Here is a 17424-nt window from a genome sequence, read left to right as displayed (position 1 = left end):
TTGTTACCTGTGATCTTGCCATTGGCTTCTGAAGGTGGCTGCCAGTTGACGATGATGGTTCGTGGTCGTCCCTCTTTGCTCACTACAGTCACATCTTTAGGTGCAGAACTTGGGGCTGGGGAGAAAGACAAAATTATTCAAGACTACAAATGCAGAAATTCCCTCACACTTGATGTTTAATGCTCATTAAGTGCCTTTACATGTACAACAAAACTGCCAAAAAGCAGCTTATTGTTATTACTTTTTTCTTGATGGGTTATTAAACTGAATAATTTCTTGAAAAATTGCATACAAGTTTTTCAAAACTATTTAAAATTAACATGAACGCAAAGAGTTCATTTCTAAAGCCCAAAGTATACTTCGGCCATCTGCGTTTCGTGATGGTTGGTGCACTGTCCATGTGGCGTAACTGACGTAAAAAACATCTGCGAGTATGAATGACTTGAGCGTTTCAAAACAAAGTCCACTAGATAGTGCGCACATGCCGAATGTGTCATTCCATGCTCATGGCCAAAGGAATATACTTTGAAAGGCTCGTGCCCTTGACTACGTGCAACCTGCTCCATGTAGAGTACTTACTTGTTTCAAAAGTTGTTCCATGTGCAGTCATGCTCCAGGTGCTGGTCCTCCGGCCCTTAGTCACCATGACAGAGAACTCGTACAAGGTGTTGGGCTTAAGACCCGTCACCGTGTGAGTTAGGGTGGTGGTATTAGCCACCTACAATTAATAAATCCATTTCAGTGATGTTACAACTAAAAATGATCCACCTTTCGCCACCTTATCCTACAGGCAGATGCTGTGAGCAGCATAGATTCTGTTAACCATACCTTAAACTTTGTGTTTGCAGGTATGTTGGTCTTCCAGCGCACTGTGTAGTAACGTGCATCTGTGATCTTCTGGTTCTTGGGCAGCGAGTTGTCCGCCCAGGTGACTTTGATAGTGTCGTGGCTCAGAACGGACGCCTGAACGCCCACAGGAGGCAGCATGGGTAAAGGGTCTGGTACTGGAGTGTATGGAGCATGGAAAAGTTCGTACAAATCAACGTCAGGGTCTATGGGGTCTGCAAGCAAATTACACAATGTCCCATGGCAAAAATAAAAAGGTGAAAGGCGAAAAAAGTGAGCACCATTACACGTAAAAGGGGAGGGTTTTAGGACGGGAGACACGTAACGAAGGGGGAGAACGGGTTAATGGGTTAAAATGGGAGTGAGGAGGGGAGGAATGTGGAAGTGGGATTGGGAAAGGAGAAAAAGAGAAAATATTATATTAGAACAGGATATCATGAGACCATCCAGAGCTACAGAGAACTACATCTACAATGAGTCAAGGAACTACATCAGCTTGGTTCACTAGCAGCTACATTACAAATAAAGAAGGGAAATGATCTGTAAGACAGTGAGTGTTCATTTACACAAAGCCTGGAATACAGAGCACAGCCAATGAATTCTGAGCAAAACAGTTATAAGCTGATAGACCTTAGTCAGGCTAGTCCTCATCTTGGATGAAAACAAGGCTGTGAGGGATAGACTCAAGCCGCGTTTCCACCGCAAGAACTTTCCCCAGGAACTAGGGACTTTGAGGTGGTACTCAGTGTGTTTCGACCGCAGGAACCAGGGTCTAAATGAAGTTCTGGGTAAAAATTTCCCCCTCAGAAAGTCCCTGCTCACGAGGTAGTACTTTTAGTGGGACTTGGAGTTTAAAAATACGACCGATGGACCGACACTGAGGTTCAGGTTTTATTAAGCTTATATTTGCGGAGGACAAAATCCAGCGAGAACTGAAAAGTCGCGTGGAGGAAGAAATCCAGCAGGAACCGGAAAGTCGCACGCAGTCCTATGTCACCGGACTAATTTGCCTAATCTTCATGGTTCTTTAGACCGCGATGGAAACGCAGACAGCAACAGGTCTGGGGGTAAAAAATTTCCTGGGACAAATTGTTCCAGGTAATTTCAGGTGAAATGCGGCTTTAGTGTTTAGATAAAGGTCCTAGAACACATGTAACTTTCAAAACTGTTTAATGAAGTTTTTGTCTACTGAAAGTAATTTTTCACCCTCATGTCATTCTAAACCTATACGATTTCCTTTTTTCATGAAATTTGGGTTCATTTTGGTCTGTTCTTCACATAAACCTATTGTTTAGATTCAGAAGACCTGTTTATAAAGCACAAGTTTGCATTGTAAATGTCAAAATCAAATTTTAAAATCGTAATTAAATTTATTACACCTTATATTTCTTGTAAGGTTGGAAAATCTATTGAATTATCAGGATTACATCAAACTCATAAGTATGCAGATCTGTTGCTTTCACTGAAATTTAATCAAATGTGTTCACAGGAAGAAGCAAAAGAAAAGGTTTTCATTTTTCTTTCGTGTCTATTAATTTTTATTTGAGCTGTGGAAACCATGACCTTGTCTAGGTCAAGGCATTAGAGAAGCACTTTTTAAAATTTTTCTCCACAGCTTTATATCAAGCTAAATCTTTCAAATAATGTCAATGTACTGTGCAGCTCAGGTTTGCTGATATGATAGTGTCAAATTCGAGCACAGAAAATAAGTGTGGAAGTCTGATCCTTTTATAGATTTAAAGCTGTTTGCCTGCCTTAAATCACCTGTTTTTCTAAACGCTCCCCCAAGAATAACAATTTGGAGTGGGAAAAATATGCTCACTGGCTTTTATATGTGTGAAAATGAGAACACTTTTTTTCTTGCCGTTTTCAAATGGAAAAGTGAAAAAAAACAAAAAAAAAACAAACAAAAAAAAACAGGTTATTTTCCAGTGATGAAGCAGACCTCTTTCACACAGCCTCTTAGTGAGCACTATGTGAGATTGAGCTTTGATTGTTCCCTGGAATTCTGGTAAAAAGCGGAATGTAAACGGACTCACTGTTCAACTAGCATGCAATGCCTAACAAAACAATACACCTATAAAGCAAAGTAATGCACTCTTTAGCAAACAGTAGTTCGTTCATCGGGCACACATACAGCTTTACGTTCAGTAACAGAATCTCTTTTTCTATGCTAAACATGTCTGTATATCCTGGTAAAAGCAAAACTGTCACCTTTACCTGTTACTAAATATTACAACATTCTCTCTAATGGTGGAAGAGATGCTTATATATGAAGGAATGGGTAAGAGAGTAAGGAGATCAAAGCCCTGCAGCAGGCTCCCTTGAGTTCAGTTAAAGGTAAACCAGGAGAAATGAGAAATACCATGTACCACATTGCATGCTGGGAGGTAATAAAAGTGTACCATTGATCAAAACGGCAGGTGAGAAATCATCCAGTGCTCAGAAAGTGGCCAGCTTCAGTTTTTCCCTATTTCATTTCTTGTGTATCGAGTTCTCTTGATATTTTTATTATTATATAGCCACACTGATATATAATCACAACATTTTGGCCAAACTGTACAGCCCTACAAACAAGCACAACAAACCTGGAATTTATGTTTTTAAATCGCTATCACAATATCAGACATACTGCAACCTAATAAATACATTTTAAAAAAGGAAAACTGCAATTTTTTTACAAAATAATGCAGTTGTCTATCATAGTAGTCAAAACATTTAAATGTGTATTTCAAAAAACATTTCTAAAGGGAAAAAACAATTATATATGTCCAAAACCTTTCAATTTGAATTTTTTAAAAAAGCATGTTGATAAAATACTGGTTAAGATGACACTTAACCCTTAACTGTCACCTAGGGCAGGGCTCTTACTTTTAAATTGCTATAAAATCAAAGCTATATGTCTAACCAAGTTGTGTCCCAAATTTGAAGTTGATATCACAAAAATTTAAGTTCCTATGAGATTTTGTTTTGGCGCTATACCAAAAATAGCCACCAGGTGACACCCACACATTCTATTTCATTTTTTTGATGCGATCTCCTGTAACAAATTAATACATTTCTGTCACTCATATCACAACACAGTACACCAATAAGGAACCTTGAGTCTCAGACCTTTCCGACGACGTTTTTTGTCAAGATAGTATAAAATAGTATAAGATATTTTTGATAAAATTCAATGGCTCAGTGAGGCCTCCATTGACAGCAAGTTAATTTACACTTTCAAATGACCAGAAAGCTACCAAAGTTATATTTAAAACAGTTCATGTAACGTGGTTCAACCTTAATGTTATGAAGCGACGAGAATACTTTTTGTGCGGCAAAAAAAAAAAAAAAAAAAACGACTTTATTTACAATATCTAGTGATGGGCGATTTCAAAACACTGCTTCATGAAGCTTCGAAGCTTTACGAATCTTTTGTTTCGAATCAGTGGTTCGGATCGCGTATCAAACTGCCAAAGTCACGTGATTTCACTAAACGAGGCTTCGTTACGTCATAAGTGTTTTGAAATTTCAATGGTTCACCACTGGGGGGCGTGACTTCGGCAGTTTGATACCTGCTCCGAACCACTGATTTGAAACAAAAGATTCATAAATCTTCGAAGCTTCATGAAGCAGTGTTTTGAAATCGCCCATCACTAGATATTGTTGAATAAAGTCGTTATTTTGTTTTCTGGCGCACAAACAGTATTCTCGTCGCTTCATAACATTAAGGTTGAACCACTGTAGTCACATGAGCTGGTTTAAATAAGTCTTTCTGGGCATTAGAAAGTGTTAATTGTCTTGCTGTCAATGCAGGCCTCACTGAGCCATTGGATTTTATCAAAAATATCTTAATTTGTGTTCTGAAGATGAACGAAGATCTTATAGGTGTGGAACAACATGAGGGTGAGTAATTAATGACAGAATTTTCATTTTTGGGTGAACTAATCCTTTAAAGCAGTGTTTCCACTTGCGGGACTTTTAGGGTTAACCCTAATTTTGCACAAAAATGTTTCTAGCTGCTCAAAAAAATCTTTACTTGCAGGATGAGGAAAACATTTAACCCTGCAGATGATAAAAATGTCTATTTTCCCATGAACAATAATGACATCACCAGTGTTTTAAATTGTTAATTGCCAATGCTACTGAGCCATGTCAGCATGCTCTTCAATGGTGGAGTGACTCATTTCCTGTCATGTTAAGATGTTCCTGTATGTCGGATAAGAGCAGTGTTTAATCAAAGCTCTGCATCTCCATCATGTGCAGCGCTATTAAGCAGCGCTTCAGTTGTGAAGTGCAGATGGCTTTATCTGCATCTCATAATCATGAGAATTCCTCTGGTTGCTAGGAAGAAAAGCATTAGAGACCACTGGGGTCTACTGGAGAACTCTTATGAAGGTCTTTAATGAGAGAACAACACTCAACCATTATGCATAACCGTAGCATGAATATGATTACCTAGAAAGAACAGAAATGAAACAGAAACTTAAGAGACACGGCTTAGAATCCATCAAGTTTCTTGAGTTCTTATTAAAATCCCTTGTTCAACAGACAGACAGGTGCAACATTATTTTACAGTAAATGTGGCATCATCCTCCATTTTAGGAATGCAACAATGCCAAGCATGTTTGATGAGGAAATACAGGACGAGTACGTTGGAGCTGTAGTTATAAGGCTGTGTGGTGCCGGCCGTGACCTACCTGATTGGGGTCGTGTGATGGCGCTCTCGTACACAGGGATTCCCTCCCCCACGTTGTTGAAGGCCTTCAGTGTGATAACGTAGTGCGAGCTGGGATCTGGCAGGGAGAAAGCCAATCATTTAGCTAATCAAGCCCGCAGCTCCACTGAGAGCTTCAACCATATTCATCATCCTAGCAGGGGTGCATATTTAAACACCATTATTGATTCTCGCTCTTGTGTAATTAGACAAATTACGAAAACTTAAATTATGTTGTTTCTTCTGATGATTATTTTTCTCGTTCCTTCAAATGTAATTACAATGGGTTGGAGAGAGGGGTAAATCGCCCACTCTGGAGTACCCACAATCCATTTACCCAGTTCTGTTTCTTTTAATTCACTTTTACAGGCAACAGAGCTACTTAATGGGTGCTACAGTACTTCATGTTTGTGTGATGAAGGTGTGAATGAATGTTAATTAAACGCTACCGACATTTCCAAAACATGCCGTGGTATTATAGCAGGTTTTAGGATATTGCAATATAGGGAAATCCATGTTTGTACATGTACCATATCACAATAAGATGTTTTTGTTTTGTTGGTTTGTTTTTGGAAATGTAATAACATGGTATTCATAGCCATCTTTTATGCATATGACAATAATTCAATATCCTAGTAGACATCAAAATAGCACAGTATTGCAAATCATTACCATGGTACTGTCATAGTATTTTCGCATAATCATTTACATTGAGATATTTACATTTCATGTGCTTCAGAACACTACATATTGTCAGGTAATCTATGTGCTTCATATAGTTACATATAAACTAATTTTTTGTTTGTTTGGTTGGTTGATTTCTTTGATATGACTAAATCAAACTGACTTTATTATGCTATACCAAATGAAATTATTTCCACACCACTTTTTATAGTCCAACATGGCAATAAATAAATAAATAAATAGTATTAAAAAATTTAAATTGTATATCAAAATATAAAAAAAATACCTTTTTGTAATATAAATTTTGTTTTAATGTAATTTCTTTTTAAAAATATAAACTTAATATGTTCATTTATTTTGTTATTTTTTAAATTTATTTTATTTATTTATTTCGACCTTTTTATACCCAATTTATACTCAAATTATTTTCAATTCAAATGTACAGTATATATATATTTTTTCCAAAAAGTACTTTAAAAATTATTTTGAATCAAAATGTATTTGAAGACTGAAATTGTATTTTCTTGCCCCTTATTGCCCCAAATTTTGTATTATATTTATTCATAAACGAAATATATTTTTAATCTGAAAAAAATAAATATATATATATAATTCTTTAATATGTGCTATTTATAATATATTTGTCATTTATTTTTAATTATATTTTTGGCCAGAACTGTATTGGGTGCAAAGCAGCATTATTATAATGAAGGGTCTTACTCAAGTTCTCAATGGTGTAGTATCTCTGTTTGTAGTCCACTTTAATGGTCTGGGCGTGAGGGCTGCCGATCCCGTAGCCGATGGTGTAACCCCTCACCACGATGTCCTGGTTCTCCGGGGGTGTCCAACTCACTACAATGCTGTTCACAAGCGGCCGCACATGTAAGGAGCTGGGGACGTCTGGCACACTGGTCTCTGAAACCAAAGAACATGCCAAATTACACTTTGTCATCCTAATCAAGCACCAGTATTCACAGGATGTCTGCCTGTTTTTACCGTCCAGATCACTCTCAAACGTCTCGGCAGCGGTCCAATCTGTGGCTGGACCCGTGCCGTTGACCGTAATGGCAGACACTCGCAACATGTATTCAGTGCCTCGCTGCAGACCTGAAAAATACATGAACCACCTCAATACAGGCCTACAAATACGTACAAGCTTTGTGAAACAATTTTTTAGCTAAAATGGCACAAATTAAAGGGATAGTTCACCCAAAAATGAAAACTGATTTACTCATCCTCAAGTCATCCATGGTGTGTCCACTTTTTTTCTTTCAGACGAACACAATCGGAGATACAGTATATTTAAAAATATCCTGGCCCTTCCAAGCTTTATAATAGTAGTGAATGGGGGGGGGCCGCAATTTTGATGCCAAAGAAAGTGCATCCATCCATCGTAAAAGTACTCCACACAGCTCCAGGGGGTTAATAAAGGCCTTCTGAAGCGGAGCGATGGGTTTTTGTAAGAAAAATATCCATATTTAAAACTTTATAATCTAAAATAACTAGCGTCCGGCAGATGACTGTACGCATATTGCGCAAGTCGATTTGCGCCACAAGAGTAACCCGTGACGCGATGTATGACGGGATGTATGATGAGGATGTAGGAATATCGTAAGCTTAGACGCCTCTCGCGGTTCGAATAAATAGGGCTGTGCAACAAACTCAAGCTCCTCTTCTCTGATATCGAAATCCTCCGAAATTTCTTATTAAAATTTCTCGTTTTATACTTCTAATTCGTGACTGGTGTTTTGTTTTGCTCTATCCTCTGAGCTTCCGCGTTCGTCATTACGTCATGCATCGGGTCAGAGGTCACTCTTCCGCCGCAAATCGATGCGTACGGCAGCCTGCTGGAAGCTAGTTATTATAGTTAATAATGTTTTAAATATGGATAGAGATTTTTTACAAAAACCCATCACTTCACTTCAGAAAGCCTTTATTAACCCCCTGGAGCCTTATGGATTATTTTTATGATGGATGGATGTATTTTTTTGGGCTTCAAAATCTCGACCCCCATTCACTACCATTATGAAGCTTGGAAGAGCCAGGATATTTTTAAATATATCTCCGATTGTGTTCGTCTGAAAGAAGATAGTCATATACATCTAGGATGGCTTGAGGGTGAGTAAATCATGGTTAATAATTTTTATTTTTGGGTAAAATGTCCCTTTAACTACATTTGTACAGTTTTTCACATTGCTATGGGCTTCCTAGGATGTTCTGGGTGGTTTCTAGAGAGCTGTTTACCACAAGTATTAGCAATAGTAAAGGTAAAGTACTACATCTCAATCAACCAGTCAACTCATTTCTCTGGAAGCAAACAGAAAGACACTTCAATCATGTGTGTTTCTCAAGTCATTTACTGAGACAAAATCGATAACCACCCCCACATCATCATCATCACCGGCTCTGCTGTACAACATACTGACCTACACGCTACAGCATTGCCTAGAGTACTGATTTATAAAGGTCTGCTTCTACAACTGTGTATCACACTAGACTGACGCAATATGAGAACTCACTGAATCCATAGCGGGAAATGCCTGCTGTCTTTAAATACGCCAGAGATCGTAATTGCTTTAAAATGTTAATAAGCATCTGCTTAAAGCGTCGAATGAAAAGGCAGAGCTGTTTCTATGGCCTTGTGAGATATAGCAACCCACGTCTCTTTATAACACTCCACTTCAAGCCTTTGAACTGACAAACATCTCCTCATCTCAACTCAACTGGAACAGAAAACAACCATTATGCTCTTTGATGCCAACCACAGCATGACACCCATGAAGCTGTTGAAATCTATTTTGGATTTAATTTAATTTTCACTTTTGTTTCATTAATGGAGAGAGTTTGTCACTTGAGGTTGTATTTTTGCAGGCTCATCCATTTTGGAATATGTCTGAGAAATTTTTCTAGAGCCGATACATGGGTAAGGACAAAATTTACTGGTGCCTTCTAAAAAAAAAAAAAAAATTGCTCAGCCAATATGGGTTATTCAATGGGTGACGCTATTGTCAGCATCTACAGTAAGGTGGGGCTGTTAGATAAAAAAAAAAAAACCAAATTAATTACATGACACGAATTAATTATTCAAATAGGATCAGGGCGCATGAATAAATGTGTCATTTTTTTTAATTATGTTAAATTAACTCAAAGTAACCAAACTGACAATAACATATTTTTGTATTGTTAAGTCCGTCAGCAGACTTTGGAACTGAGCTGTTCATTGGGCCAAGTGGCAAAGTTTTTGGCCGAGGTCGATGATAACTTGAAAACAACCAAATATCTGTCAGTCCTTCTGAGTTTGACATATTGTTCAGCTTACCATCTATGAGCTGATAGAGCTGCGATCCTGAAGTAATCTCCGCCACCTCGCTCTTCCTCGTACCCTTCCTGTAGCGGATCTTGTAGCCGATGATCTCACCGTTCTGAGCATCCGCCGGTGGAGGCTGCCATCTGATCATGATGCTCTACAAAGTTAACAGTTGAGAAAACCAAAACATATCCTCAGTATCACACATTTCGATTTCCTTCTACAGCAATAAACAAAGTCGCTGCATCCAAAATCGTATACTTCCTGACTATATAGTAACAGAATGCCAGCTGAGTAGTAGAGCTGCACAATTAATTGTTAAAAGATCACATTCTTGATTCAAAAACCCACATGATCTCATTCCTAAATGACAACGATTCGGCCATGTCTATTAAACCTTTGAGAAAATCACAGCAGAACATTCAGATCTGCGTTTGTGCTGCTGCTGATAGAAAAAAGAAAGCATTTATCAGGTATAGGTATGAAACAGCTTCACAAACACCCTTTTCAACCGCACAGTATCATTATTTCTGTGTTTCAAATATTTAAATGATCACAGAAGTACTGGGATAAAAGTTTATAGTGATTTGAACTTGACACTTCAAATAACGATTGTATCGATTACACTGTTACAACAGTAGGTGGCGACAAATGGCTGTTAAAAAATGTATTTGTCATTGAATCATTCATTCAAACCATTTTTTTTTTTTAAATAATTCATTTAAACGAATTTAAGGGGTCATGAACTACATTGTTTTATAACGTTTCCTGGGGTGCACCTATAATGTTAGTATGATTTTTACATCAAAAATTGTCATAATTTAAAAATAAAAGGCATTTTTCCTACCCTGATTTTAGCCCTCGGATTTGAACGCTCTGTTTTAAGGGCGTGTCTGCTGTGAGACTTCAGTGTAAACGCCCACTGCTGTGATTGGCTAACATCTTTGCCTATGAAATAGCTAAATATTACATGTGGAACTCAAGGTTAACTAATCGCATAAAGTGTTGATTATAACATTAAATTTAGATCTATGGCATTATATTTAGATTGTGGCATGAAAGGTTGCAGTGACGAGCATTGTAGCCGATCACAGACATGTTGTTGAATGCAGTGATTTCGTCATTTTAACTCAATTTCTGCACACTAACGAATGCTTTCATCATAACTAGCAGTACAAACTCGATGTAACTAAGAGATTCATTGAATATAACAAGAGTTATAGTCCAGAACTCAGTCACTGATAAACTTTGATTGACAGCTCCAGCGATTGTAAAGGAAGCGTTCTTTGATTGCTTTCTATATATAATTTAATCACAGTTTAAATAACAGATTATTTTTTTCCTACTAAGAGAAACAATGTGAAGTTGACCGTTTATATCAGAAATCACTGGTCACAGATCAGGCATTAGAATTAACTCAGTTACTTACATGTTGTTGCATTACTGTCGAGTCCATATTGTAAAAGTCTGTTTGCAAAGCCTGCGCCGAAATTGCGACTGATTTACCAAAGAATCCACAGTGAAATGTACCGAATACAAATAAATAAAGCTCAACTGAGACATTCACATTGTTGAAAATAAATAACTATATTCCTAGCATTAGGATCCTTTGAAAGGTAATGATATTTTTAGTCCTGTATCCTGATCCTCTTCTCTCCTCGTCATTTCACTAACACGCCAGGACGTCCGACAGTATGTCCGAATTTCATTCATACTACTCATATTCATACTATATAGAAGTGGTTTCGCAAAGGATATCTGACGCAGTGAGTATATTAGCGCTGTCATTTATTCAGCAGCTCCTCCGGGCACCTACATGCAAAGCCACCATAATAATAAGCCTGAGCGCAGGCATCTAACCCAAGTCATTGTCTCCCCGAGGCATCCATTAGAGAACGTGATCGTCTTCCACATAAAGCATGTGCAAGTATATCAGTCCTGCAGCAGAGGGCATTGGGAGAGCAGCAGAGGCTGGCCTGCACCGAACCCATGAATAATAGATAAAGCTGTGAAGTGTAGAGGAGCCTGCGGGAATGCAGCTCAGGATAGATGGAGGAGGCTCGCTGTAGGGCCTGCGGTGCCTGCTGGGATAATGAAGGCAGGGAGAGGGGCCGCCCAGCGTGGGTGGGGAATTAATTAATAGTATCCACAGTTGCCGTGTTCACGGGCCATGAGGGAATAAACCGAATTAAATCTGCACCAATTACTGTATTTCAATTTCCTACCAATTCCAGTTTACCTCGCTAACTACTGCTTGTGTTTTCAGCCAAACAAACTTGTTTTAATTGACTTATGGGTCACAGGGGTGCATGGTGGTACAGAGTGGGCCTCGTATATAAGTCAGTGTGTTCATTATACAAACCCAGATTGAATTCCCCCCGTCTGTTGCGTAGCACCCCAGAGCCATGCGAGGGGACCCGATACAGTCCGTAGGAGCCCACTAATTAACCATCTTCTCATGCAATATACAAAACTGAAAAAAAGCTTCTGCCTGGGACGTAAAGCCGTCATTATTATTCAGTGCTAATTACTGAGCCATAAAACCCATTAAAGGCTTGAAAGTGTGTGGATCTGTGTACACCCACAATGCCTATTGATGGGCTCTTTAAAGTCTTTGTTGAATGTTTTTTTTAATATTGTGTTTATTTCTATCATCCAGATACATACAGTACATTCACAGCATGTACTATATAATCACACTTTACTGTACCATCCTGTTCCACATGTACATACTATGTGCTTATTATAGTGATAACAATTACTGGGTAATAACTAGGTACTAAACCTAAACCTACCTCTAAACCTCACCTTAAAGAAATAGTTCAATTTTGTCATCATTTACTCACCCTCATGCTGTTTCAAACTTGTGAGTTAAAAAAAGTTATTTTAAAGAATGTTGGTAACCAGACAGTTGACATTTGCAATTGACTTCAATAGTGTTTTTTTTTTCCTGCTATGGAAGTCAATGGCTACCGTCAACTGTCTGGTTACCAACATTCTTTAAAATACCTATTTTTTTGTGTGTTAAACAGAAGGAAGAAACTCATACAGGTTTGGAACTACTTGTGGGTTAGTAAATGATGACAAAAATGTTCATTTTTGGGTGAACTATCCCTTTACCACATGTAGTTGCTATATATTAGCCAGTACTTTTTCCTATGCAAGTACGCTGTAAGTGCATGTATTGTAAAATAAAGTGCAACACAAATCTCAACTGCCTGATTGTTATATTGTCAAAAAAATGTAAACTATATTATCGGCTGCCGATATATTAACTCTTTCCCCACCATTGATGTTTCCACTGTTATATGGTGGGGGGTGCTATTACGCATCTTCTGAAAGAGTACAGATACGAATCAAAACACAGGCAAAAAAGAAGCAGAAACAAGCAATAGAAGCATTGCTTAGTCATGATTTTCTCAGCTTTTTGTTCAAAATGTTGCTTTTTTGTATTAAACTTACCAAAATTCAAGTGTTTTTATATATATATATATATATATATATATATATATATATATATATATATATATATATATATATATGTATGTATGTGTGTGTGTATATACACACACACACACTTGTAAAACAATCACAAATTTTATTTAAATTTATTCTTTATCACTGGCATTTTTTGTCCAACACTGTTTTTTGTTTTGTTTTGTTTATTTATTTATCATTAATTGTGAGAAAATACTAATAATAGTTATTATTATTATTATTAGTTATAATTGTTTCTAAAATAGTCGTGGCAATAATTAATAATAATAAATCTATAATGTTGTAGTCCTTTTCAGGCTCTTTGAGAAATGAGGTGATGTGCAATGTATATTATGAGAAAATTAGTGTTTTTTGACCTTGGATGCATGAAAACCTATTGTAGGAGACTCCAAAACAAAATTAGGAACCTTTAAAATAGCCTAATATGGGCACTTTAATACTTAGGCTTAGGGGTTTATTCAAACTGTAAAGATGTGCAAAGCAAAGGGCATTCTTGCCTTAGCAAACACTATCAAATAATAGTGCTAAATGCATTATCACAGCCAAAGACGCTTGTCTATATATGACTAGAACAATAAACACACTCATGAATAAAAACAACAGGAGGAGGACTCATATTCCCCGGCAGCTAGACAAATATAAATTGTATCTTGAGAAAGAGGGGGAGGTGAACACAGGGGAAGAATAAATGAGGATGTAAAGCTTTGTGACAGTGCACAGATGTGCTGCTCATTGCAGTTAAATCACAGCAACAGCTGAGCGTCTTCATCAGAGCTACTGTACTCTTCACCACACCGTCATACAGCCTTACCTTAGAGTTCAGCACTTCAACCGTCATGTTCTGTGGCGGAGCACTGGGGACTGAGCAGAAGAGGACAGCTTTAGTTCACAGCTGAGATGTCTTATCCACATGTATTACATGGCTCATGCTGTACTGCATTCTGATTGGTTAATGCCAGTACTGAGCAGTCAAATAGTTTTTTATAACCATTAAACTGTATATTTCACCATTGTCAATGACAATGTTTCTCATAGAACTCCACTCTGGCATCTATTTTCATACTAACACAATTTAGAAAAGATAGTTGATGCCACCTCGCAATAACCATAAGAAAAATGGCCAAATTTTACAGTGAGCATAAAACATTTAACAGATGGCTAGAAGCTCACGAGTGCCAGTTGAAGTACAGTGCTCAGCGTAAATGAGTACACCCCCTTTGAAAAGTAACATTTTAAACAATATCTCAATGAACATAAAACAAGACTAAGTTTAATATTACATCTGTTTAACTTATAACATGAAAGTAAGGTTAATAATATAACTTAGATTACACATTTTTCAGTTTTACTCAAATTAGGGTGATGCAAAAATGAGTACACCCCACAACAAAAACTACTACATCTAGCACTTTGTATGGCCTCCATGATTTTTAATGACAGCACCAAGTCTTCTAAGTTGGCGAGATTTTGCAACATCTATCTTTTTCCATTCTTCAAGAATGACCTCTTTTAGAGACTGGATGCTGGATGGAGAGTGATGCTCAACTTGTCTCGTCAGGATTCCCCATAGGTGTTCGATTGGGTTCAGATCAGGAGCCACTGAATCACTTTCACCCTGTTCTTCTTCAGAAATCCAACAGTGGCCTTAGATGTGTGTTTAGGATCATTGTAATGTTGGAAAAGTGCACGACGACCAAGGGCACAGAGTGATGGTAGCATCTTCTCTTTCAGTATAGAGCAGTACATCTGTGAATTCATGATGCAATCAATGAAATGCAGCTCCCCGACACCCGCAGCACTCATGCAGCCCCACATAAGGACACTGCCACCACCATGTTTCACTGTAGGCACCATGCATTTTCTTTGTATTCCTCACCTTTGCGACGCCATACAGTTTTGATACAGCACATACAGTAGTCTTCATCTTTGTCAGCATGGGCCCTGGCAAACTCTAGGCAGGCTTTTTTGTGCCTGAGCTTTAGGAAAGGCTTCTTTCGTGGACGGCACCCATGCATGCCATTCCTCTGCAGTGTACGCCGTATTGTGTCATGGGAAATAGTCACCCCAGTTTGGCTTTCTACTTCTTTAGATAACTGCAGTGAACTTGCATGCCGATTTTCTTCAGCCCTTCTCATCAGAAAATGCTCCTGTCGAGGTGTTAACTTCCGTGGACGACCTGGACGTTTCTGTGAGATGGTTGCAGTTCCATCTTTTTTCAATTTTTGTACCACTTTTGCTACAGTATTCTGACTGATAAGTAAAGCTTTGCTGATCTTCTTGTAGCCTTCACCTTTCTGGTGTAAAGAAATGATTTTCTTTCTCAGGTCTTGTGACATTTCTCTTCCATGTGGTGCCATTGCTGACAGCATGAAATGGGAAGGGGTTTTAACACCCTTTTATAGTCAGCTGTCTGCTGGACACCTGTGTAATGAATAATTAGACTCACCTGTGGTTGAATTCTTGTTCAATTAGACATTTGTAGTCTAAAATTTAGCTTTGCTCCAGAGACTTTCAGTGGGGTGTACTCATTTTTGCATCACCCTAATTTGAGTAAAACTGAAAATTTTGTTCTCTAAGTTATATTATTATTCTTACTTTCATGTTATAAGTTAAACATATGTTATATTAAACTTAGTCTTGTCAACATTTTGGAAATTGTTTTTGTGTTCATTGAGATATTGTTTAAAATGTTAAGTCTTTTTAAAATGTCTTTTCAACGGGGGTGTACTCATTTACGCTGAGCACTGTATATAGTAATAACTACAAAATACAGTTTCATGGGTGGTAACAAATCTTTATGCCCAGCATTTTTTTGTTCTTTTTTTTTTTTTCCAATTCACTCACTATTGACAGATATGGCATAAAGTAATTTTGGACCCTGCTGATATTGATCTGTTGATGCAACTACAACAGGGATATAGATGATAGTTGGTTTATTGCCTAGTAGGGTGATACACCTTATTGTGGTTATTTTGAGGAGCTAAAAGAACGACTTCGTTTGGAGCAGAGTGGTGGAAAGACAAAGTAAAAAGAGAAGATCTACTGAAAGTACCATCAGAGTATGTGCGCACGGATATGTCCTCAGTGGAGACTCCAGGTCCATGTTTGTTATAGGCCACCACTCTGAAACTGTACTCGGTGAACTTCTTCAGTCCAGTCATGGTGTAGGACAGTGTGTTCATATCCAGATCCTGATGACAGAAGAGAGATATTACAGATATAGGCTGCTAATGGCTGAGTTATTGTACACTGACACTGCACAGATAGAGAAAATTAAATATTTTGACTGATACTGATAATTAGAGATATTTTCATGATATAAATATGATATAAATATACGTGTATACAATATGAATATTAATATGTAATTGTATTTTTTTTTTTAATTTGTTCATTATATATATATATATATATATATATAAAAAATAGAATATACTTTTATTACAGTATTACAGACAATTTTAAATAAATTATTTAAAAAATGTATTAATTTCATTAACAATTAATTAATTAATTTTATTCTGTATTAATAATTAATATTTATGTATTTATTTATCTTGATCTATGATTCATAATTTATTATTATCATTTGTTTTTTTGCATATAATTGTATACTCTGCACTGCAACTCTTTAGATAAGAACATAAAAATATTATTTTATTACAGATTAGTAATAAATTATTTAAAATATTGGATAAATTTCATTAAAAATTCATTCATAATTAATTTGATTTTTATTAAGAAATCAGATACATTTACAAATTTATTTATTCATCTTGATCTATTATTCATTATTATTATTATTATTTTACAATTAATTGTATATGCTGCAATGCTTTGGATAAAAACAAAAAAATATTAATTATTACAGATAAGTAATACATTTAAAATATTTGATTAATTTCATTAAAAATAATTTAATTAATTAGATTTTATTAATAATTAACATATTTATTTATCTATCTTTGATCCATTATTTTATTTTTTTTACATATATTTATATACTCTATGCTTCTTTACATACTATATACATAATATACTTTATATGCTTTAAATAAAAACATCTGCTAAATTAATAAATTAAAATGTCTTCAAATACTATAAAAAACACATTCTTATACAACATGTACATGTATTTATATTTAGAATTGGACAAGAATTTGTTTCCGCTAGTGTAGAAATAATCAAAATATGACTTCGGGGACACCTAATATTCTGTAATATTATTGATTTGTCTGCACTGACACTATTGGATGAGAACTGAACTGATCTGGACGATGACATCACGGTTTTCTCCAGCGTTGCTTTATAGCTGAATTGAACTGATGGACTTTATACAGTTATTGAACAGAGCTGAATCAACACTGAACTGACTTCAGCTGAACAATGA

At 36.7% G+C, this 17424-nt stretch overlaps 1 protein-coding gene across 9 annotated transcripts in view; it reads right to left on the bottom strand.

Annotated features, from left to right (window-relative positions):
- The window catches only part of neo1a (neogenin 1a), a 177958-nt gene that overhangs the window by 11199 nt on the left and 149335 nt on the right, over positions 1-17424 (bottom strand). For 7 of the 9 annotated variants that reach the window (XM_051900843.1, XM_051900844.1, XM_051900841.1 and 4 more), the window contains exons 11-19: positions 16087-16225; positions 13846-13895; positions 9549-9693; positions 7226-7336; positions 6950-7144; positions 5529-5624; positions 829-1061; positions 580-718; positions 8-115 (exon numbers count right to left, since the gene is read on the bottom strand). In XM_051900843.1, the coding sequence (XP_051756803.1) occupies positions 8-115; positions 580-718; positions 829-1061; positions 5529-5624; positions 6950-7144; positions 7226-7336; positions 9549-9693; positions 13846-13895; positions 16087-16225 (1216 nt within the window). The remainder of the gene's footprint in view (positions 1-7; positions 116-579; positions 719-828; positions 1062-5528; positions 5625-6949; positions 7145-7225; positions 7337-9548; positions 9694-13845; positions 13896-16086; positions 16226-17424) is intronic. The other 2 variants (XM_051900837.1, XM_051900842.1) reach the window with 1 other exon arrangement.

This window comes from Ctenopharyngodon idella, chromosome 7 (assembly GCF_019924925.1).
Source record: "Ctenopharyngodon idella isolate HZGC_01 chromosome 7, HZGC01, whole genome shotgun sequence".
NCBI lineage: Eukaryota > Metazoa > Chordata > Actinopteri > Cypriniformes > Xenocyprididae > Ctenopharyngodon > Ctenopharyngodon idella.
This window is presented reverse-complemented; position numbering and strand designations above follow the sequence as displayed.